Source organism: Trachemys scripta, chromosome 11 (genome assembly GCF_013100865.1).
Source record: "Trachemys scripta elegans isolate TJP31775 chromosome 11, CAS_Tse_1.0, whole genome shotgun sequence".
In the NCBI taxonomy this organism is placed as follows: domain Eukaryota; kingdom Metazoa; phylum Chordata; order Testudines; family Emydidae; genus Trachemys; species Trachemys scripta.
Window position 1 is genome coordinate 25,685,460 of NC_048308.1, and position 22,160 is coordinate 25,707,619.

A 22,160-nucleotide genomic window follows, 5' to 3' on the forward strand; every position below is an offset into this window, starting at 1 on the left:
TTAATGTAGCCCTTAAAGGGTTTATTTTATTTTATTTTAATTTACTTTATTTTATTGGGGGTGAGGGGGCAGGTGCTAAAGCTACATCCATGGCTTCATAAGTCTGAATATTACAGATATGCATTTAGAAGCAGATGATTTTTCTCTTTTATAAAACATTTCTGTGTGTTAGAATTATATAGTAAATGAAAAACTACCCAGGGATCATACAAGGAAATGTAATACTTAAGAATCAGAAGATTTAAAATAAAAGAAAGGTGTATTCTGTTACCTCTACACTTCTCACCTCTATTAATGTTAGAATTGGAACCTTCACATAGTATAACTGTGCTGAAGATGGGCGCAGGTATCTTACCTCACTGACCATGTCCTTCACGTGTTTTGCAAGCATCAAGGCTGGGGTCTGATCACCAACATGGTGATGGGGTCTCTCTTTGGTGGCTAGCTCTACATACAAGTACTGTGACAAGGAAAGAAAAACAGAACGTTCAAAGAATATATTTCTAATGAACTTTATCTTGGGAACCCTACAAAATGACTGTGTGCTGAAAATGCGTATGCACACACAGACATCATGAAAATGTAATCCAGTCATTTATCTTCCAGGCCCTCCCGAACCTCATCCTTCTTCCATCTCAATACTCTGGCTACTCCATAAATGCCAGCAAAATATTTACAAATCAAAATCCCAAAGGAGCATAATAGCAGTGGCCTTCACACGGCCCTTATTAAGAGCTTTTATTCTGGGCCATCTTTAAAAAAACATTACTGATTATTTACAAGATCGGGTTTTACCTTTAGTAACTGGAAAAACTACAGGGTACATATCCAGGTGTAAATTAATAACAGTGTGGCAGATGCACTAATTAAAAGCAAGTTTTTGGCTTTGACAACCACATGCAGCACTGGGGATAGCAGGAGATGTAGCGTCCAGGTGTAGCACACCAGGGGCGGCAAGCCGCGGGGGGCGGCCTGCCGGTCGCTGTGAGGGCAGCAGTCAGGCTGCCTTCGGCGGCATGCCTGGAGGAAGTCCACCGGTTCCCCGGCTTCGGCAGCAATTCAGCCGCGGGTACGCCAAAGGCGCAGGACCGGCGGACCTCCCGCAGGCATGCTGCTGAATCTGCGTTACCAGCGGACCTCCTGCAGGCACGCTGCCGAAGGCTGCCTCACTGCCATGCTTGGGGTGGCAAAATACATAGAACCGCCCCGTAGCACACACATTCTACATATGGAGGACAAAGGCAGGCACAGCACCTCATGAGGCACTAAGGGGAGACTGCTCATATGTATGAATTATACCTTTAAAGAAGTACTGAAGGGAGTCCACCTTGTGCTAGGCTCTGAGTGCTAGCACTTGCAGGAAGGGTTCTGGTTCTGGCCTATTTTGAGCCACTGAGTGCTGCAGCCACTCTAGGTAACTTTTACACACTGAATGCAAGGAGCCTTATTGTGCTGGCCCCTATGCACTAAGGGAGGGATAGCTCAGTGGTTTGAGCATTGGCCTGCTAAACCCAGGGTTAAGAGTTCAATCCTTGAGGGGGCCATTTAGGGGATCTGGGGCAAAATCAGTACTTGGTCCTGCTAGTGAAGGCAGGGGGCTGGACTCGATGACCTTTCAAGGTGCCTTCCAGTTCTAGGAGATAGGATATCTCCATTAATTTTAATTTAATGGTTCTTTTTAAGGGAGAAGAACTCTTTGTACCCTCTGCCTGTGTTCACACACGCACATGCTAGACCTACCTATTTGTCTAAGCTGTACATGCAGGTTTTTCACATCACTTGGCAGACTGCACATCAATTAAAAATATCATTTTACCTGGTTAATGAGCCCATTAATAAAGACAGATTTATTTGGCTACCTGGGTTGGGATTTTAGAGAATTTGAATGGCGTTGTATTGGGGTTTAATAAAGATTTCTGCTACTTCAGATGAACAGAACTGGACATGTTTGTTAAAGAAACATCATGAGCCTGAGAATCATGTCATTTGAAAATGTGTATTAATTATTATTACAAGTCATCTCTAAGATTTCTAAGTTGACTTGAGAAGGTTTGTGGGGAGCACTGTAGTAAGATGGTTCTACAATCAACACAGATTCCCAGACCTTTTTCTATTAAGGAAGAATTTTTACCTGACTCTGTATTTTCTGTCCTTTCTTGGCTCGTAAGAAATCTGGTGTATCAAGGATCGACGTGAATTTTGTCTTTTGCTTCTTGCCTGCAGCTCTGTAAACCACCTAAAAGGAGACAAAGCCTGGCAATTATTTCCTTTGTTACAAATGTTCAATTAGCATTTAGTTAATCAAAGCTGGGAAAGGATAAGGTCTAAAATACATCAGGAAATCCAGTGAGATGATCTGAGCTTCTTTTGATCATTGCCAACCTTAACAGATAAAATAATGCAATACTTACTTCACTCAAATGTGCCTTCAGCTCCTGAACTTTCCTGTATTCGGGAGTGTCCAGAACCACACTGTATTTATCCCGCATCTTCTTTGCCGTATTGGTGTATACGTAATTAGACTGAAAAGGTAATAAACATGACACATATGGAAGCTGCAGTATACTTAGCAGAAAATGTACAGGGGAGCCTAACATGGGTAATGGCTGCTACAGCGGCATCACACTCTATTGCTAGTACTTTGAATCTACTGTTCTGAAGCAGCATGGCACGAAACACTCTGAGTTCCTTAATCATTCTGACATAGCACTTACCACAGATCATCTTGACAACTATGCATCAGTAAATAATGAATCAATACTAAATTGTGTGTCAGAAAAAAGAACATACCCAAAGCTCCCGCAAGTGACGAGCACGGACCATATCAGGAGTATCATATAGGAAGCAACCCAGGCCCCTCAACCAGTGTAGATCCTCTTTGTATTTATTCTGTGAAGCAATCATAACAACAGAAAATTAAAAGTTGATCCTTTTGGAAAAAAGTGAATAATCAAACAATCACATTATTTTAGCTTGTATACAATTTAAATGTCAAGTCAAATTCTTCTCCCATTGACATCTGCCCATGTGTGACTAGGAAGAGAGTTTGGCTCATCACATTCAATGGCAAGGTATCTTTGCTTACATCACTTGTGATATCTCCAACGTGGCGGCAATGGATCACTTGAGGGGTGTATGGCAAGGAAATCAAATGTCCTCGCAGCTTAAAGAAATCTGCCTTGTAGATCAGCTGAAAGACAAAGGGAAAATATTACATATATTTAATCATGCTGAATATAACAAGCATCTCCTTTTTATAAAACTGAAAAATGAGACATACATCACTGATAGCTTCCTGTGTGGCTTTGACTTGGCGAATTTCCGGTGTGTCAGGGGTGGTATGAATCTTGTCCTTATTTTTGTGGTATATCTCCCTATACAGCCTCTGCACCAAAGGAGAGAGTATTCCATGTGTTAAAAACAGAACTCTTAAGCAAAAGACACAAAGCATCCGGGTTAGCAGAAAATAAATAACTATTGCTCTGTTAACCGCAGACTTCCTTCTACTTCCATGCACTATATAGTACAGAAGGACAGGAGAAAATTGAACCATTTTACTAGAAAGGTTTTGTTCTTTTACGGTGAAGACATTTCACAACAACTATTTGATTAACATCTTGGAAATGTGTTACAGAGAATCTAAGGCCCAGATCATGAAAACACTTTTGTATATGCTTAATTTAAGCACATTTTAAAATCAATGGTTATAAAAGTGTGTGGGTTTTTTTGCAAGCTTTGTGCCAAAAAATGTTGAAAATATGGCTCTCACTAGCACAGAGACTTATCAGTTTCTCAACAGCTTTTATTAAATAGCAGCTAGATTGTTTTATGAAATTATGTTGTAATGTATTTTATTATACACCAGCAATATCAAATAATGATGCATTAATACAAACATATATACCGGTAATTAACATTTACAGTACCTCGTTAAGAACTTTATTCACTTTCTTTATATGCTCAAAGCCAACAGCTTTGGGTCCAAGAGTGTAGCCTTTAGCCTTGATGTGCTCATAGGCTTCTTTGTATTTAAGCTGTAAAATTAAAAAAGAAGATTTGAAATAAAAGGGTGTAAGAACAATCATATATGATGTTGGCTGTGACTGCGTCTGTAATTACAGGCCTGTTTATCTACTACTATTTACAGCCAATATAAATAAAGGACTACATTCAGGTTTGGCAGCTTCTGTACAGCACAAAGAGCCAGACTTTTAAAGGCATTCAGATGAGAGTAGGTGCCTAGGCACGTCTGAAAATCCTACTAGGCATCTATATGCATTTGTAAGCACCTAAATACCTTTAAAAATCTGTATGGGTAGGTGGTGTATTGAGGGCTTAAAGGATGTTCAGATTCAGCTAACTCTGTGAGAGCTTCTGCCAGAAGGGCACCCCAGCACAAATCAAAGCCACGCTCTCCCACCAGATCATAGAATCATAGAATATCAGGGTGGGAAGGGACCTCAGGAGATCATCTAGTCCAACTCCCTGCTCAAAGCTCATCCTGCCCTTCCTCAGGGGTTAATTTTTCCTGGGGCAAGGTGGCTCCCACTGACATAGAGTTAAATCAAGCCCAAAATGAGACCCTTATGAATCCTGAACTATGGAAAATAAGCCACACATCTTTAATAGATACATATCATGCTAACTTTGAGAGATTTCATGACACATTTGGATTCTGTGGCTCAAAACGATGTAGCTGAAACTAATCTTTGGGGGGCTATTTCTATTGAGATTAGTGATTTTGTTTCACTTCTCATGCATTTGATAAGGTATAAATATCAGAGGGAAATTTATGTCATGATAGCAAAATATTCAGATCTCTGTACAGTTCATCAGCTTTTACAGATACTCAGGGCAAACATAATTGGCTGCATAGCTGAATAGCAACTTCCTTATAGCAATATTGTATGTTCACATAGGATGCCTAGAGATCACCAAATCATTGCAAACCATATCTTAAAAGAACTTAGTATATTACTTACATCGCTGCCTATGTATTGGACATGTTTAGCAAGCTTAAAGCCTGGAGTATCTGGTGGGAGTTTGTATCCAGTGGGGAGGGCATGTAAGCCAGCCCCCCGGTATAGATTCTGCAGGAAAAGTAAAAAAGTTACAATTACATAAAATATGTGAGGGAGTTTGTTGGTATTGCATAGCAAGTATCTTCTTTGCAATGGACCAAATCTTTCCCTTTTTAACTCCACTGAGGTCATCTGAGGCATGCAGATAACAGAGATATATCAGGTATCCTTGTACATTCACAGAGATTTTTTAGTTTAATTTTAGAGCAATAAAGACTAGCCATGACAGGCCAGAGGAAAAGCTGAAATCATCACATAAGCTGGGTTTTGGATACAAGGAAGAGGTTTAGAGAAAATGAACTCTCTGTCTCTAAACCCAGAATGCAATGAAGAAATGCTGGCTGGGTCTTGGATAGATGGCTTTCAAAAAGCCAGATGGTTTTGAACAGACTGTATTCTGGATCTCCGGTCTTGGAGTGCAGCAAAGAGAATGATGGCCTCACAGATTAGATTGCTGGCTCTGAAAGGTTTGTATTCAGAGCTGGCATCTTCACCGAGAACAATCACAGAGAACATAACCAGTTCTAATGGGGAGACTTCCCTGTAGTTTTGTAAACTGGAAATATACACTCCCAACTCCCAACATTGTTGAACAAGCGTATGTGACAACCAACAGCAGAAGTTGGCCATTATTCTTTAGTATCCTATTAGAAATGAAAACTTGATACTTACTTCACTCTGTATCTTATGAGCATGCTTTGCCCGCACCAAGTCCACTGTTTTATCGGTGGGGGTCATTTTGCCTCTAATATTATGCACATATGCATGGCGATAGACAGCCTAGGAAATAAGAAAAAAACAATTAGCCTATTGATACCATTTCGTGATATGTGTTTGTCTAACTCAGTGATTCTCAAACTGTGGGTCAGGACCCCAAAGTGGGTCACAATCCTGCTTTAATGGGGTCGCCAAGCCCCACCGTCCGAGGGCTTCAGATTATAGGCTCCCTCCTGGGGTCGTGTAGTAATATTTGTTGTCAGAAGGGGATCACGGTACATTGAAGTTTAAGAACTCCTGGTCTAACTTATTGTGGGTCAATTAGTGTTTGCTGGCTTATCAGGACCATCTTTTGAAATATGTGGAGGGAAAAAGCTTCACATTCAGGGTATGTCTGTGTGGAACATGCTTGCCATGCTGCTGAAAGCAGCTGTTGCCTAATATTCTATTGATGGTATAGCAAAGGGTGGCAGTGGACTAGCATGAAGTGATTCCAACACGTCATTAAATGTTACATTATTGGAATTATTGAGACATGATACATATCATACAGGGATGAAATGTGGTATAAATACTTACATCACTCAGATTCTTGCCACTAATGACATTCTGGACATAATAAGGAGTGTCAGTGATCATGGTGTAGTCATTCTTCATTTTCTCTGCGTTAGATTTGTACTTAATCTGCAGAGAGAAAGAAAACAATTTGATTTTTGTAAGTCTGGTTGTTTAATTAAACAACTTGCTTATGCACAATATTAGTAATTCAGTAAAGTCAATTATATTTAAGCAAAAAGAAAAGAAAAAAGTACTCAGGTGAGATATTTGACCAGATAAAAACAGTCATAGCACTACACTCGGGGAACATGAGAATACTTCAATAACACAACATTAGAATACTTCAATAACATAACTATTCTGTCATTAAATATTTGTATGTACCATATAAAACCATGAGCCCCCAAAATTCTTAATAAAAACTCTTGAGGAGATGTGTTCTTTGTAATCAAAACCATTATCTACAACTATTGCAACTGCTTAATCCTTAACTAATAATGGGTAAGAAAACTTTGCCTGGAAAAAAAATTGACTCATCAAAATCAATGACATATTACTTCTAGATTGTATGAATTTTCATTCAGTGCTGCTGTACAGTATACACAGCACAGTGGCCCTGTCGCAGCTTCCAGGGAGCCCCCCGAGATAAGTGCCATCCAGAGCCTGCACCTCTCGCCCCCTCCTGCACCCCAGCCCTGCCCTGAGCCCCCCCCACACCCAAACTCCCTCCCAGAGCCCACACCCCAACTCTCTGCCCCAGCCCTGTGCCCTCTCCCGCATCCAATCAGTGGCCCTGATTCAGTAAAGCATTCCCATTCCAGGATAGCGCCTCAGCATGTATATCCCACTAATGTCAATCAGACTTAAGCCCATTCTTAAGCACATTTCTGAATATGCATGGACTTAAACAAATGCTTAAGTGCTTTCCTGTGGGGGAGAGGGGGCTTATATGACAACACCTAAATTATTGCAAATCAATACAATGTAAAGAACTCAATCTGAACATTTCAGTGTAAGGAGGACATGCAATGCCCTTCCAGGCTTCATCCCCATGGTATTTTAAAGAGTGAGACTAGATGTGAAGGAAACTGAAAAGCAGAACCGAACTAGAGACAATTCAGACTTACATCGCTGCGAAGATCATATGCATGTTTGGCATGCAGAATTTCAGGAGTATCCCAAACAAAGCAGCCAATGCCTTTCAGCCAGTTAAGGTCATCCTTGTACACAATCTAGAGTATTATAGAAAACAAGGAACATTTGAGAATTTCACTTCAGCTTAATCCCTGAGCTATACATTAACCTTAGATGGCAGCTTTCAATAGTAAATATCTTTTCCAATATTCTGAAACTAATTTGCCTGGACCCTGATATAACAAGCACTATTGGTTCTTTTAGCTTTTAACTGAACTGAGGGTGCAGGGTGAGGGAGCTATACAATTAGAAGTAGTTTGACGGGAAGGTTTTCAACTAACCTGTATTTTGCATAATGATGCATTGCTGCTGAAATAAGTTAGTTATACACCGGGCATTTCAAAATCCAGGGAATTTTGCCAAATACAAATGATTTGTCTTTCTCTCTCAGCTTCTGGGCAAATTTTTTTTTCCAAAATCTGAGTGGTTTTTTTTAAAAGCAAATACAACCAAAACATACTTTAAAAAAATCTAAGCAACTGTGTGAAAATTTGTATTTTCTGAAACTAAGCAGAAAACACAAATCTTCAGAGAGATCATAAACCTGTGCTAATGCAAGGAATTCTCACAGTCCCTGTTTCCAGCAGCTATACTTATCAGTATGAAAGACAGTAATAAAAAGAAAGAAGTACTGAAAAAAGGCTGCAATTCTGAACTTTTTTTGGTATGCATATCTATTCTGTGGATGAAATTCACTTTACCTGCATATAGACAGAGTAACTGGCTGCACCCAATTAGTTGATGGAGTAGCAGCTACTGCCCACAAATACACCTCTACCCTGATATAACGCGACCTGATATAACACGAATTCGGATATAACCCGGTAAAGCAGTGCTCCGGGGGGGCGGGGCTGCGCACTCCGGTGGATTAAAGCAAGTTTGATATAACATGGTTTCACCTATAACGCGGTAAGATTTTTTGGCTCCCGAGGACAGTGTTACATTGAGGTAGAGGTGTAACACTTGCATGTTCTACTGTGGCCACTGGATTTGCAGAAACACAGAAGTTATGGCCCTTCCTCTGGCCTACCCCCATATTAGAGCAATCCTGGAGAACCTTTTGCCACATGGGTCAACCCACCCGGAGCATCCACATTTCCAGAGTACCTTGCACTATTGATTAATTACTTTGGGTAATTTATAAAAACAACATGGGAAGGAGTTTGAAGAACTGTCTGATCACTAGACTTGCAGTGCTGTGGTCTGATGTTCATACTGGGGAGAAACCAGACTGTACCTTTTCAGCTTGAGCTAAGCAAAACACCTGTGGTATAAGCAATGTTTGTAAATAGTCTTGGACAGCTGTTATGTGCGGACATAAAACAATGCACAAATATTGCAATCTCAAGACGTTCCAACAAATTTTCTGCAACACAATTTCATCTATTACAGACAGAATCTAACAATAGAAATCTTTTTGAAAGTTGAACAGTGACATAATATAATTTGTAGGCTTACTTCACTGAGCTGGTCAGTGACTTTTCGAACATGAGCATTGATCTGAAGGTCTGGTAGGCAGGTCCACTCATGGAGATGTAGGCGATAATCAATTTCACTGACTTTTTTCTGTGTGGCCCTAGCAGCTACAATGTCTACCATGTCTGGAAGAATGTGGATTTTGGCCTTGTTCTTTTCGTAGACTTCTTTGTACAGACGCTGTGAAATTAAAATATTATGTTAATAATGGGAGAAAAGTCTCTGACATCATTTTAAATTGTTGATTTTCTTATGCAATGGAAGTTAGAACAAACATTTTCATGTTATAAGAAGGTTCCTTAACATGGTAGTTTTTGTAGGGTAGACCCAGGGCTGGCTCCAGGGTTTTTGCCGCCCCAAGCAGCGCAAAAAAAAAAAAAAAAAAGCCACGATCGTGATCGCGATCTGCAGCGGCAACTCGGCGGGAGGTCCTTGGCTCCAAGCTGGAGTGAGGGACCATCCACTGAATTGCCGCCGAACAGCTGGACGTGCCGCGCCTCTCCAAAGTGGCCACCCCAAGCACCTGCTTGGTAAGCTGGTGCCTGGAGCCGGCCCTGGATAGACCTTGTTCTACAGATACACTACCAAAGGCTTAGTCACAAAAGAAAATGTAGCAGAACAAACACAAACATATTTCTATACATATTGGAGAAAGTTTAGTAAATATCAATAGTTGCCAAACATATTTAAATATGAAATCTTGATTAATGTATGTGGATGCTTTGACTATCAGGAAAACTTAAATTTTAAACTTAAAAACTTAAAAGATACTTACATCAATGTTAAACTTGCCAACTCTAAGGCATCTTGCTGTGTTGGGATCATCTTCAATGCTTCTGGGTAGAGTGTAAAGTGCTTTAAACTTATCATATTCCTCCCGATACTTGACCTAAGCAGAGACAAGGAGATAAAATGACTTCCTCCAGGAAGACAACTACATTTTTTAGAGCCAAATTCACTGGTAACTGAAGTGGGCACAACTCCTTTGAGGTCAGTGGAGACTGAAAGCAGTTCAGGGCAGGATCTTGTCTTCTGTTTTGTTAGGTGTACCTATGATGCCATACAGATAATGACAGCTTCCAGATGAATTTTGTAAAATAGCAGGAATAAACAAGTTGATTAATTTATTGTAGGAAAATGATTCCAGCTCTCTATATTTACAGAGGTCGATATAAAAATGTTCAGGAAGGGAACTATCTTTTATGGGTCTCAGTTCAGCAAAGCAGCTAAGCATGTGCATGAATCCATCCATATTCAGCAAAGCACTTAAGCACATGTGTAACTTCAAGCACATGTTTGAGTACTTTGTTGCATAGGATGGATTGCTGAATGAGGTCCATCTATCATATGTCTTGTATAGTGATTGTCAGCTTTCCAACAGTACCGCAAAATGTGAATTATGCTCATCAAAAGATGAATCACAGAAATATGTCTTTAGTTGAACCTGTGTGGTTAAATCCACCAAATGTAACAGTATCTCAAATTCAAATCTAGCCAGAGGTTTAGATCCTGTTGTCTTATATCTAAAAATTGGAAATATAAAAAGTGAAGAAATTGCTGAAAGCAAACTTTGGCTAGGGATATAAGAAGCCAATCTTTTATTGAAATATTTGGTAGAAAGATTGAGAAGGCTCTTGTTTCGCGCAAGAACCAAGTTGTGGTCAATAGATAATAAGGCTGCCAGGGGAGAAGAAATTACTTGCATGAATGACTGTGTACCTACTCATAGACACACATTTGAAATAAAAATAAGTAGTAATATTAAATTTTTGTACAGCTGTACTATGTAAATGCAAAGCAGAAAAGGGCTTTATTGCTAGCATTAATGAGCTGCAAAGATAGAGAAGCTTAAAATATTATGTTAACTTACAATACTAGCATTATGCTTCAGTTCTTTGGCACGAGACAGAGAGACGGAATCAGAGGACATTTTGTAACCAGTGGCTTTCACTTTATCCCAGGCTTCCTTGTACAGGTTCTGAGTGGGAATACAAAGATCTCTGAATATATTTTTCAAAACTCTTACGTAACACACCGTATAGGAAAGCAATCAAAATCATTTGTATCTTAACTTAAACTCCTGCAGCCCTCTGAACTCTTCCTCAAGCCTGATCGACTGAATGTTGGTTCAGAATAATCACCCACCAGGCCCAAAAGCTCATTCCATGAGTGACAAAAGCCATCTGTTCATCCACTGGGGCCCAGTCTCCTGCAAGAATTGGTCCCCAATTGTGCTTTGATACATGGAATCAGCTTATCAATACACTGTATTTTGCCTAGCATCTGGAACTAAGGAGTTTGCAAAAACAAAATAAATCCCAGCACACTAGCTCTTTGAAAGAAACAAAAGAGTTTAAAACACTCACATTGCTAAAAAGATGTTTCAGATTTTGGGTTCTTTCGTGATCCACTGTTTCCACCACAGTTGTATATTTGTCCTTAATTTTGTGATAATTTTCTTTATATTTCACCTTTAAGGAAGATATAGTGATTAATTCACTGTGTTTTAACTATCTGTGGGAATGGGGGAAAGTTTCTGGGTGGAAAAAAGGGAATGCCTCACCTCACTAGCATGGATGCCGCTCTGGACCGCAGTCACATAAAGCGGTGTATCGGTAACGGCACTGTAGTTCTGCAAATTCTCTTTTCCTGCAGCTGTGTATTGCAGCTAAGAAAACACAGACAAAGAGTGTTCTAAGAATAACTAGACCTGCTTCCCTAGCAACTTCATCATGTTTTCCAGGTCCATCAGCCATCTATTTCCTTTGTTAAAATAGGCCTCTGTACTGTATATTATAATTTTTATTCAGAAATGTTAACAGCAAGAAGTCTTGGGAGCTGATCACTCCACATGAAGAAATTTCAGCAGTGGAAAGTCCACATCTAAGCAGACCAATCTCGCAATCTTCAGACTAAAATAAACGTGCTTGTTCAAACTCTGTTAAACTGCTATCCTTTCCAGTTCTCCTTGGTTCTCTCCTTTTCTCAATAACAAGAGGAAATAATGAGGTCTCTATCAGATAAGCCTGGAAGACTACATTGCATTTTTTTTTTATTTGGCTGATCTAAAGCATACTGTACAGCATCAAGCCCTACTCTCAGCTATGGTGGTGTAAACCCCAAGGAATGTAAATGAAATAAAAATGTGGCCCACCATCTCTTCTTATTTAAGGAAGATTTGCTTACTTGGCTTTGGAGATCATATGATTTCTTAGCATGCAGGATTTGTGGGGTGTCCCAGACATAGCATCCAAGTCCTTTCAGCCAATTTAAGTCATCTTTATACACAACCTGTAAAGAAGAAAAACTAAATCAGTTCCCAGAAAATGTGCATCCTGCCTGAAAGGTGGTAATTGCATCTTCCCCAAATCAAATAAATGTCTCCCACATAGCAAGGCAGAGTGCTACTCAAGGCTGTGACCCAGTCTTATTCACTGATTAAAATCAGTTTTGAAAGTTTATATCTGAGAATGAAGAGAAGTGTTCAATATCACAGTTAGTCTCTGCTACTTTCAGCTTTTTCTATAGGAATTTATAGGAGAAGTAAAAGTAGAACAAAGTGGCAACCCACAGCATGTAGAGTCAGATTATTCAGATGTAATCAGACCTTCTTGGGTAAAAAGGACCATTTCATATTGATTTTATAGTACAATTATATGGTCAATTAAGCCAGTGCATTCCAACCTATTCGGTCAGTTGTACCAGTGTACTGGACTTTGATCCCTGTCCTTGGTGCAGCACCCAAAGGTGGCAGGGCACAGGTAAACCACTTTTGCACTCTTCTGATTCCAGAAGCTTCTGGGAGCGGTTTTGGCCCCAGTGTAAGTTACAACAATCCAAAGGGAGCGTTATGATGCCTGAGGATCACTGCAGTGCTTTGGCCACATTTTGTATTCCCAACATGCCTCCTACACCAACCCTAGTCGTTAGAAGCTACTGGCATGCTTGTGCAAGTCAGGTTTGTATGTTTCTGTACGACCTTACCCAAAGTTCACTGAAGGCAATAGGAAAAAAACCTATTGTGGACTCCAGTGAACTTGGATTAGGCCTGTAAATCTTAACTTTTTTCCAATTTTCAAACCAAATAATAAACAAGCAGCTCATGAAAAATCCTTTGAGAAATTGTTTAAAGCCCCCCTGAATGTTATGGCAGATTCAATTAAATGATGTTATTAAGCAATTTGGAAGCAGTTATTAATTTCACATATAACTACTTTTTAAAAAAAAAGTCATTTAGCCAGAAAGCTTTGAAGCTACCCGAACTTGGAATGACTGAACAGGGTACATACATCACTCAAAATCTCCTGGGCTTTCTTGGCCTGAACAACATCATTTTCTTCAGGTGAACAATTCCACTGGTGGAGGTAGGTTCGGTACTCAAGATCACTGAGGATATATTGACACTTTTTAGCCAACAGGTGATTCAACATGTCACTTGGAATATGGATGTTTGCCTTGGTGTCTTCATAATTCTTTCTGTAGGCCAGCTGGAAAGGAAGTATGGGGGACAGGGGAGAGAGTAAAAATGTGTATTTTTCAGGCACAGCTCTGACTATAAATAGAGCTATATCACAGGGTCTAATCCAGCACCTTTTCAACTCAGTGGCAAAACTCCCATTGACTGCAGTGGGATCAGGACTGAGCCTGTAATGCTGAAGAAATACTTAATTATTAAATTAAAATGTTTAAAATTAATTCTACTGGAGTGCTATCAGAGAAGGAGTGGCCCTTGTCCTGTTAGACTCACACAGCTGGTTAGAAAATGCATGAGACTTTGAGGTACAGTAACTCCTCGCTTAATGTTGTAGTTATGTTCCTGAAAAATGCTACTTAAGCGAAACGATGTTAAGCGAATCCAATATCCCCATAAGAATGAATGTAAATGGGGGGGAGGGGAGAGGAGGAATTTTTTTCCACCAGACAAAAGACTATATTTTTATTTATATCTAGATCTATACACACACACACACATACACACACTATAAGTTTTAAACAAACAATTTAATACTGTACACAGCTGTGATGATTGTGAAGCTTGGTTGAGGTGGTGAAGTCAGAGGGTGGAAGAGGGTGGGATATTTCCCAGGGAATGCCTTACTGCTAAATGATGAACTAGCACTCGGCTGAACCCTCAAGGGTTAACATATTGTTGTTAATGTAGCCTCACACTCTACAAGGCAGCATGAATGGAGGGAGGGGAGACAGGGACACACACCATGTGTGAGAGACACACACACATTGCCCCTTTAAGTACACTGAACCTACTCTAAGTACATTGCCTTTTTAAGTAGATCAGCAAGTTGAGATAGCAAGTGCTGCCAGCAAGCTCCCTCTGTCCTGAGCCCTGTCGTGTCCCCGCTCCCTTCTCTGTGGAGATAAGGTACAGGGGGGACACCCTGACATTAGCTCCCTTCTTCCCCCCTCTCCTCTTCACAGCGAGCAGGAGGTTCCCAGGAGCAGCTCCAAGGCAGAGGGCAGGAGCAGCACACAGAAGTGGGGGAAGGATACCTGAACTGCCAGGCAATTGCTAGCCTGCAGGGCGGCTGCCGCACAGGGAACTTAGGGGAGCAGAGAGATGATAGGGGGGCTGCCAGTCCACCCTGGTTCCAAACCCCCACCAGCTAGCTGCAACGGGCTGCTCTTCCTGCAAGCAGTGGACAAAGCAGGTGGCTGCCAAACAAATGTTATAAGGAAGCATTGCACAACTTTAAACGAGCATGTTCCCTAATTGATCAGCAACGTAACAATGAAACAAAGTTAACCCGGACAACTTTAAGTGAGGAGTTACTGTAAAAGCAGGCCTAAACTCCAGTTCCAACTTTTAATCTATGAGGCTGGGGAAACATTTCTTGTGGTTATGAGCACTGTTTTTGTTCTTCATCAGATCTTTAACAACATGTGGCTAGCTAGACCTCCCTGTCTAATTGCATGCACAATATTAGTGACCATATTTGTTTGTAACTGTATGTGTGCCTTGGGAGATTATAAGCGTGAAGTGGTGAGGTGGTGGGGGTAACAGATTGACCATTATGTATATCACTATCTAGTTAAATCCCTGCTAGAGTTAACAGGCCTACTACTACACCAAGTGCTGCTAGCTAACACTGAACTCTAATCAGAATCTTCTATTAAGCTATGGTAGCTTGAGCAATACAGTACATCTCTCTGCTCAGATTTCACACAATGGTTACTCCTGAGGGCATTCGGCGCCAAAAAATTAAAAATTATGTGGCAAAAAATTCTGCACACAATATTTTAAAATTCTGCAAGTTTTATTCGTTAATAAATAAATGCAGAGACTCCAGCATGGCATTGGGGAGCAAAGGCCACTGGCTGCATGAAGGTCGGAGGTAACCTTGCAGCCCTCCAACCCCCAGGAAACTGGACTTAGCGGTGAGACTGCACCCGATACAGCATAAGTCTTGCCCTAGAAACACCCTGGAGCCATGCCCCTCTGCACTAGGTGCAGCAGGTGTGGGGCAGGCAGGCTCAACCAGGCAGGTCCAAGTGTGGAGGGGCTCAGTGTGGGGGGATCCAGGTGTGGGGTGAGAGGATTCTGTGTGGGACAATCTGGGTGCAGGCAGCTCAGTGGGGAGTCTAGGAGTGGGGGGATCTGGATACACAGAGGCTCGTTGGGGGGTTCCAGATGCAGGGGCAATGGGACTCTGCAGGAGTGAAGGTTGTTCGGGTTCAGCCGAGGGGTCTGGGTGCAGGTTCTCAGCAGGGGGGTCTGGGTGCTGGGGAAGTGAGGCTTGGTGGGGTGGGGGTCAGGGCGCAGCTAGTTGGCAGTCAGTGGCGTGGGTCTGGATGTGCAGGCTCAAGGTGGTGTAGGAAGTGGAGCATCAGGGTGGGGGTTTGAGTGCAGGGAGCTCGGGGGGGGTGGTCTGGGTGCAGGGGTGGGGATCCCAAAGCAGGGGGTCTGGGTGCAGAGGGGCTCCAGATGCAGGGATTGAGGTTCAGTGGGGTGGGATTCAGGTATGAAGGACTAGGGATGTTCTGGATGTACCGGGTGAGGCTTGGCAGGGGAGTCTGGGTATGGGAGGTCTGGATGCATGAGGGTTGGGCAGATGGGGAGCAGCTCCCCGAACAGTGACTCCTCCCCCCCCACAGCTGAGGAGTGATGGGGTCAGGAAGCAGGGGAGGATGCTGAGCTTCCTGCAGCTGGGGGAGTTTTCTGGGGGTGGGTCTGACACAACCCCAGTCACTCCTTACAGAGGAAGAGGAAGTCCCATCCTCTCCTGCCTCCAGCCCAGCTGGCACTACCAGCTGATCCTGGCTCAGGGTAGGAGCCACTGACTGGGGTGTTCCCAGCCCCATGGTGATTTACCTCTCTGCTGGCTACTCTGGGTGCCTAAAACATTGTACCGGCACTCCGAGGAAGTGATGTGTGACTTCTTTTGCAGTTTCCCTTTGCATCACTGTCAGAGAGTCATTTTCTGCAGGGAAGCAAAGATATCTGCAGGGGACATGAATTCTGTGCATGTGCAGTGGCGCAGAATTCCCCCAGGAGTAAATGGCAAACAGTAAAAGCTTATGGTTTTTTCTATTCTAATATATCTAATCTTTCGTTACCTCTCCTCTTAGTTTCTTAGTTTCATATATAATTGTTTATCCCTGGTTAAGCACTCATGGCTCAGAAAAAGATATGCCAATATAAAATAATGTTTTGATTTCATCAATACACTAATATTAGCTAGATGTTAAATCTTAAAGGCCTTTTATGTGCAAATCCCTCATGTGGATGGGAGGACTGTAGGATCAGAGTTAGGCACACACTAAATATGGAAAAGAGAAAATATAGCAAGAAAAAACCCTCACCGCACTCCTTAGTTTTTGGAAAGCTAGAGAATGAACGACACTGGGGAATTCGGAGATATGCTTCCCAGCCAGGTAATGGCCCTTCTGCTTCTCATAGAACTCTTTGTATTTAAGCTGCAAAACATTCACATGGAAATTGTTGAGATAATTAAAATAAGAATGCCACAAAAAATATGCAGAATATAATTAAAAGAAGATTCATACTAACCTCGCTGTTAATATAATCAGCATGCTTAGCTCCAACGATAGGGATGTACTCTGGAGGTAAAGTATAGCCTATGGCCTTACCAGTTTCCCATGAATGCTTATATCGTTTCTAGACAAAGAAAACATATATAGGTTTTGATTAAATGTACAGTATATTTTCCAGTAAACATACCACATTAGCAAAATATGTAGCGTCAGTTTCTTCCCCTCTTACGGAGTAGTACCTTACTCCACAAATGTCCCCACTGAAGTCAGCAGGATCACTCACCAAGTAAGGTATTTCTCAGTGTGAATAATAGACCAGAATCTCTGTCCCAATACAACAAAGCACTTGAGCACAAGCTTAACTTTGCATTCATACTTGAGTAACAATGCTCTCCTGATTTAGGGCTCTGGCCTCTAATGTTGATAGCCCCCTTTCATAATTTAAATGGGAAGCCTGGTAGTAAAGCACTAGCTGGAATTGGAAAAGATGTATATCCAGATGTACACCTCACAAACATGCAAACCTGCCAAGTCCTATTATTAGTATTTATTTATGGTAGCCTCCACTATGTGGCAGGTGTTTTCCAGACAGATGTTTAACATGTGTTAAATACTATAAACATAATTTAGGGCTGGAATGTAAAACCTTTACTGGTATCAATGAGCAGTTACTGACCCCAGCAGGTATAGTTACTCATCCATTAAAGTTAATGGGACTACTCACATGAGTAACTGCTCAGCAGTGTGAATAAAGGGTTCACAATCTGGCCTTTAAGCAGTAAATAAAACTAAGTTTCATCAGTAACATATCCAGATGTTTTGCAAAATCTAAAACATTTTTTATATGCAAAATATTCATAATAATAATGCATATAGCCGGTGTGGAGCACTTTCCATTAGTAGATCTCAAAGCACTCTACAAAGGAAGGTAAGTACCATTATCCCTATTTTATAGATGGGACACAGAAGGGAAGTTACTCGCAGGGTCGGCTTTAGGCCGATTCCCCCGAGTCAGGCCCTGTGCCTAAGAGGGCCCCGCGCCCTAAAGAAGAGCGCCTAACTTAAGCGCTTTTTACATTTTTACTCACCCGGCGGCGCTCCGGGTCCTTCACTCGCTCCGGGTCTTCAGCAGCATTTCGGCGGCAGGTCCTTCAGTGCCGCGGAAGACCCGGAGCGCCGCAGGGTGAGTCATCCCTGCCGGGGCCCCATCGAAACTATTCGAATTGGGGCCAGCACTTCCTAAAGCCGGCCCTGGTTACTCGCCCAAGGTAACTCAGAAGGCCAGTAGGAGAGTCAGGAATAGAACTCAAGTCTCCTCAGTCCCAGTCCAGTGTGCTATCCACAGGGCAATTACAGTTAACATTAGTATACAATAAAATTAAGTTTAGTCAGTTAGATATGCTTACATCACTATAGAGCTTAGACATCTCTCTGGTGTGGTTCAATGCTGGAGTGTCATCAGAACCAATGAAGTGGCCTCTATCAAGGTTAAATGTTTCTTTGTATTTCAGCTAAAGAAGAAAATAAAGACTGTGTTAATGGCTTATAGGAAATTAATTAGTTGATTGTTCTGCTTGTGAGGAACAGGCATTTACACCCATTTGCACTACCTTATCTGAATTATATTATCTAGTGAATATCAGTCACTCTGGGACCTAGGCAAGTATCATCATAATGGTTCATCAAAAATTTCATACATTATTCTAAGGATATGAAAACTCTTGATCTGCAGAAATATTTTAGTAGGTGTTCTGTAAATTAAGCCAGTGTACTATACTTGCTTCACCCAGAACAGGATTATTTTTTTTTTTAATAATTTAAGCAAAATGTATAGAGACTATGATTATTGGAGATCTTAAATTTTCTTTAAAAATGCAAAATGTAATGGTACAGTAATATTGTGTTGTTCACTTATTTAACACTTTTACCAAACAAAACTGCAGCATTAATATATTAACTATAGACCCCATCCTAGCAGTAATAATCAAGCCATCTAATAATTTTGCTAATACATTCTTATAGTTGCCAAAAAAATAATGCTTACATCACTCTGATTGACAGAGTTGATCTTCGCCAAAACAACGTCCGGAGTATCAACCACACTTGTGAAATGGGAATAGTTATCAAGGGCTTCTTTCGTATAGGCTCTCTGCAAAAAGAGATGACAAAATCTTCTTAAATACCAGGCACTAGAAATAGAAGGGAAACTTGTATTTGTGAAAACTTTCACTTACCTTATTTATTAACTCTTGGGCTTTCTTAACTTTCCTATGTTCCACTGAATCCAAAGGAATCCACCCACAACCCCGGATCCATTCCAGATCAGATTTATAGATATTCTGAAAACATGAAAACAAATGCAAAGAAATACACATATTATATAGACAAAAGCATGAGTTAAACTAAAGAGGAATCTTTGTTTGTTTTAAGCTTACGTGGTACAGACCATGTACATAAACCCGCAAAGAATCAAAATCATGTAATATAAATAAGGGAAATCACTTACATCACTCTGCAGATCATAGGCCTTCCTTGCCTGGATGCAATCATTCTGGTCAGGGTGACACGTCCATTCGTGCAGGTATTGCCGATAATCAATATCGCTGACCAATGTCTGGCATTCCTTGGCCGCCAAGACTGATATCATATCCGCAGGAATGTTAATATTGGACTTTGATTTGTGATAAGCTGATTTGTACAATCTGTCATTCTGGATCTTGCCTGCATGCTCAAACCACACCAGCTTGGGATCATCTCTCATACTGGGAACACCGACATAGTGACCTCTGTGATTAACATACTCAGCTTTATATTGCAGCTGGCAAGAGGGGAGAAAAGATATTTAAATGTCAGCACTGAATACTGAACTGAACACAACTGAACCAGTTTCTTCTCTTTCTACCCTGTAAAATCTATGTTTTCTTTAACATCAGGAATAAATGGAACCCTATTATATAGGCAATGTGCTGCTAATTACATCTCAATTTTCAATACATTACATGATACATATACTATAGGATGAGGTGAGTGATAACCTTAGGATATATATTTCTTCCTCTTTAATGGCAATGTGCTACTATCTAGCTTAATTTTCCTCCACGTTTTAAACAGGGGATACAGTAACTTCTTCAGCACAACTAGAACACCTTGCAATTACTTTGCTCATATTTTCATATAACCATAGCTTTATAAATAGTTTGAAAAAAAGAATTTGAAAATTGCATCAATAGTTTGCCAAGCTGTATTTAAAATTCTACTCTGAGCAATGTTACTTGTTTTATTTAGAAATGTGCATATTCAAGCAATCATGTAATACATTCAGCATGTGTTTTATGCCAAAATACTTGTGGTGTATTTGATCTTACAGATTGTTCATGACACAGTCTCTTGTACTCCTAAAGATGGCCAACAGAATTCCACCTACTGCACTACAGGAAAGGGTGTATGGGGAAAAGGATAGCATCTCTTTAAGGTTCAGCTTGGAATCTACAACCTGGAGATCATCATGGAGGCTCTTCCCTGAGGGGCTCAATTATATAAATAAGAACAGGAAGAAGAGCAGGAGGGAGAGAGGAGTAGAAACCAGACAGACTATAGTTGGTGGCAGGTGCTCTCTCAGACACCAAGAGACAAGCCTAACCTGACTCAGAGAATTGGGTGAGGATTGTAATTTTGGGGAACCTAAATCCGGGGATCTGATTAACTGTTTATTGGACGGGACCATGGTGTCTGAATAATGTGTGTCGGGTTCTCCTTGCCCTGGGACTGAATCTCCTGCTGCTCTACTTGGAGCACACCTACAGTGCCACAACAGGCCCTCACCTTTACACACTATTCGAGCATTCGCTATTCTCTTGGGACAGATTCGGAGGCCCTTACCTATGTTGACTTCAAGGGGACTATTCATGGAGTAAGGTGGCAAGGCGAGTAAGTGTAACAGAACCTGGCCCTTAGCCAGCAATACCCCTATATTAAATAAAACAAGGTTGATTACTAGAGACAGCTAGAGGACAGTGGTCTGGAGAAGATCACTGAAACAAAGCTAGGGGTTGGCTCCCACTGAAGCCTTTTGAATATAAATTGTTGAGCTTGTGGGTTTGCAGGTTTGCCGGGCCCCAAGTAGTCTCCTGCTGAAGTCACATGATTACCTAAAAAGACACCCTTACCTCACTTTGGACATCACCAGAGTGCTTGGCATGACGAAGCTGCACAGCATCAGGAGGTAAAAGATAACCAGTAGATTTCATTTTTTCCCAGCTTTCCTTGTACAGGTTCTGTAGGAAATAAAACATGAAAGAAAGTTAAATCCAAGAATAAAACCACTATAACCATCACTCCTTCTGTGGATATGTGACCATATAAAATATTAGAAGCTGAGATTCTGACTCCAGGACATTCTTAGAAAGACAATCAGTTCAAATATTATACATTCTCCTAGTAAGTTATTAATGTGACTACAAATTGTCAGATGATCAAGTATTTCCAGGTGGTGAACACATACCTGGTTAAGAATTCTGGCTGCCTCTCGGGCCATTTCTTGCCGTGGTGTGTCTGTTAGAGTATAATTTGACTTGATGGCATTCCAGTCTTGGTGGTATTTAATCTGCAAAAAAAGATTTATGGAATAAACGCATTGTAAGGTCATCACAACATTTAGAAAATGTAACATCAAGACCACAATTATACATATGAAATGATTTATAAGGATTATTATTGTCAACATTTTCAGGGCCAAATTCACATAAGACACCCAACCACACAGAGAGACATTAAAGAATGGAGGAAGTTATGTATGAAGGCAACTCCAGGATCATGGTACAAAGCCATGTACCTTTGGAGGCATGTTCCAATTTGTACTGGTGCAGGAAATAAAAAGCTGATATTGGCCTATTCTCTTCCAGTGGGAGGCACATTGAATAAAAGGTGTGTGGGCTCATGGATAGAAAGGCAGGTCATGTCATGCCCATTGGCTAGTTACTCATATGCTGGCCTTCAAAACTGTCAGAAAAAATGACATTCTGCCTTCACATAACTTATTCTAGCCACAAAATGCCAGTTTCTGTCCTGGCTGGTGAAGGAACTGTCAAGTGTCTCATATTGCAAAGTTCACAATGGTTGGGAAGG

General features: G+C 41.1%; 1 protein-coding gene across 1 annotated transcript in view; it reads right to left on the reverse strand.

Moving 5' to 3' along the window:
* Positions 1-22,160, reverse strand: part of NEB (nebulin) — a 172,543-nt gene that overhangs the window by 55,566 nt on the left and 94,817 nt on the right. The window contains exons 75-100 of the mRNA XM_034786087.1: positions 21,538-21,639; positions 21,203-21,310; positions 19,543-19,854; positions 19,267-19,375; positions 19,081-19,181; positions 18,443-18,547; positions 17,053-17,160; positions 16,845-16,958; positions 13,316-13,513; positions 12,213-12,317; positions 11,590-11,694; positions 11,393-11,497; positions 10,897-11,004; positions 9,802-9,915; positions 9,009-9,206; positions 7,484-7,588; positions 6,378-6,482; positions 5,754-5,861; positions 4,983-5,090; positions 3,927-4,034; positions 3,281-3,385; positions 3,086-3,190; positions 2,791-2,889; positions 2,412-2,522; positions 2,132-2,236; positions 356-460 (exon numbers count right to left, since the gene is read on the reverse strand). Coding sequence (XP_034641978.1) covers positions 356-460; positions 2,132-2,236; positions 2,412-2,522; positions 2,791-2,889; positions 3,086-3,190; positions 3,281-3,385; positions 3,927-4,034; positions 4,983-5,090; positions 5,754-5,861; positions 6,378-6,482; positions 7,484-7,588; positions 9,009-9,206; positions 9,802-9,915; positions 10,897-11,004; positions 11,393-11,497; positions 11,590-11,694; positions 12,213-12,317; positions 13,316-13,513; positions 16,845-16,958; positions 17,053-17,160; positions 18,443-18,547; positions 19,081-19,181; positions 19,267-19,375; positions 19,543-19,854; positions 21,203-21,310; positions 21,538-21,639 — 3,156 coding nt within the window. The remainder of the gene's footprint in view (positions 1-355; positions 461-2,131; positions 2,237-2,411; positions 2,523-2,790; positions 2,890-3,085; positions 3,191-3,280; positions 3,386-3,926; positions 4,035-4,982; positions 5,091-5,753; positions 5,862-6,377; positions 6,483-7,483; positions 7,589-9,008; positions 9,207-9,801; positions 9,916-10,896; positions 11,005-11,392; positions 11,498-11,589; positions 11,695-12,212; positions 12,318-13,315; positions 13,514-16,844; positions 16,959-17,052; positions 17,161-18,442; positions 18,548-19,080; positions 19,182-19,266; positions 19,376-19,542; positions 19,855-21,202; positions 21,311-21,537; positions 21,640-22,160) is intronic.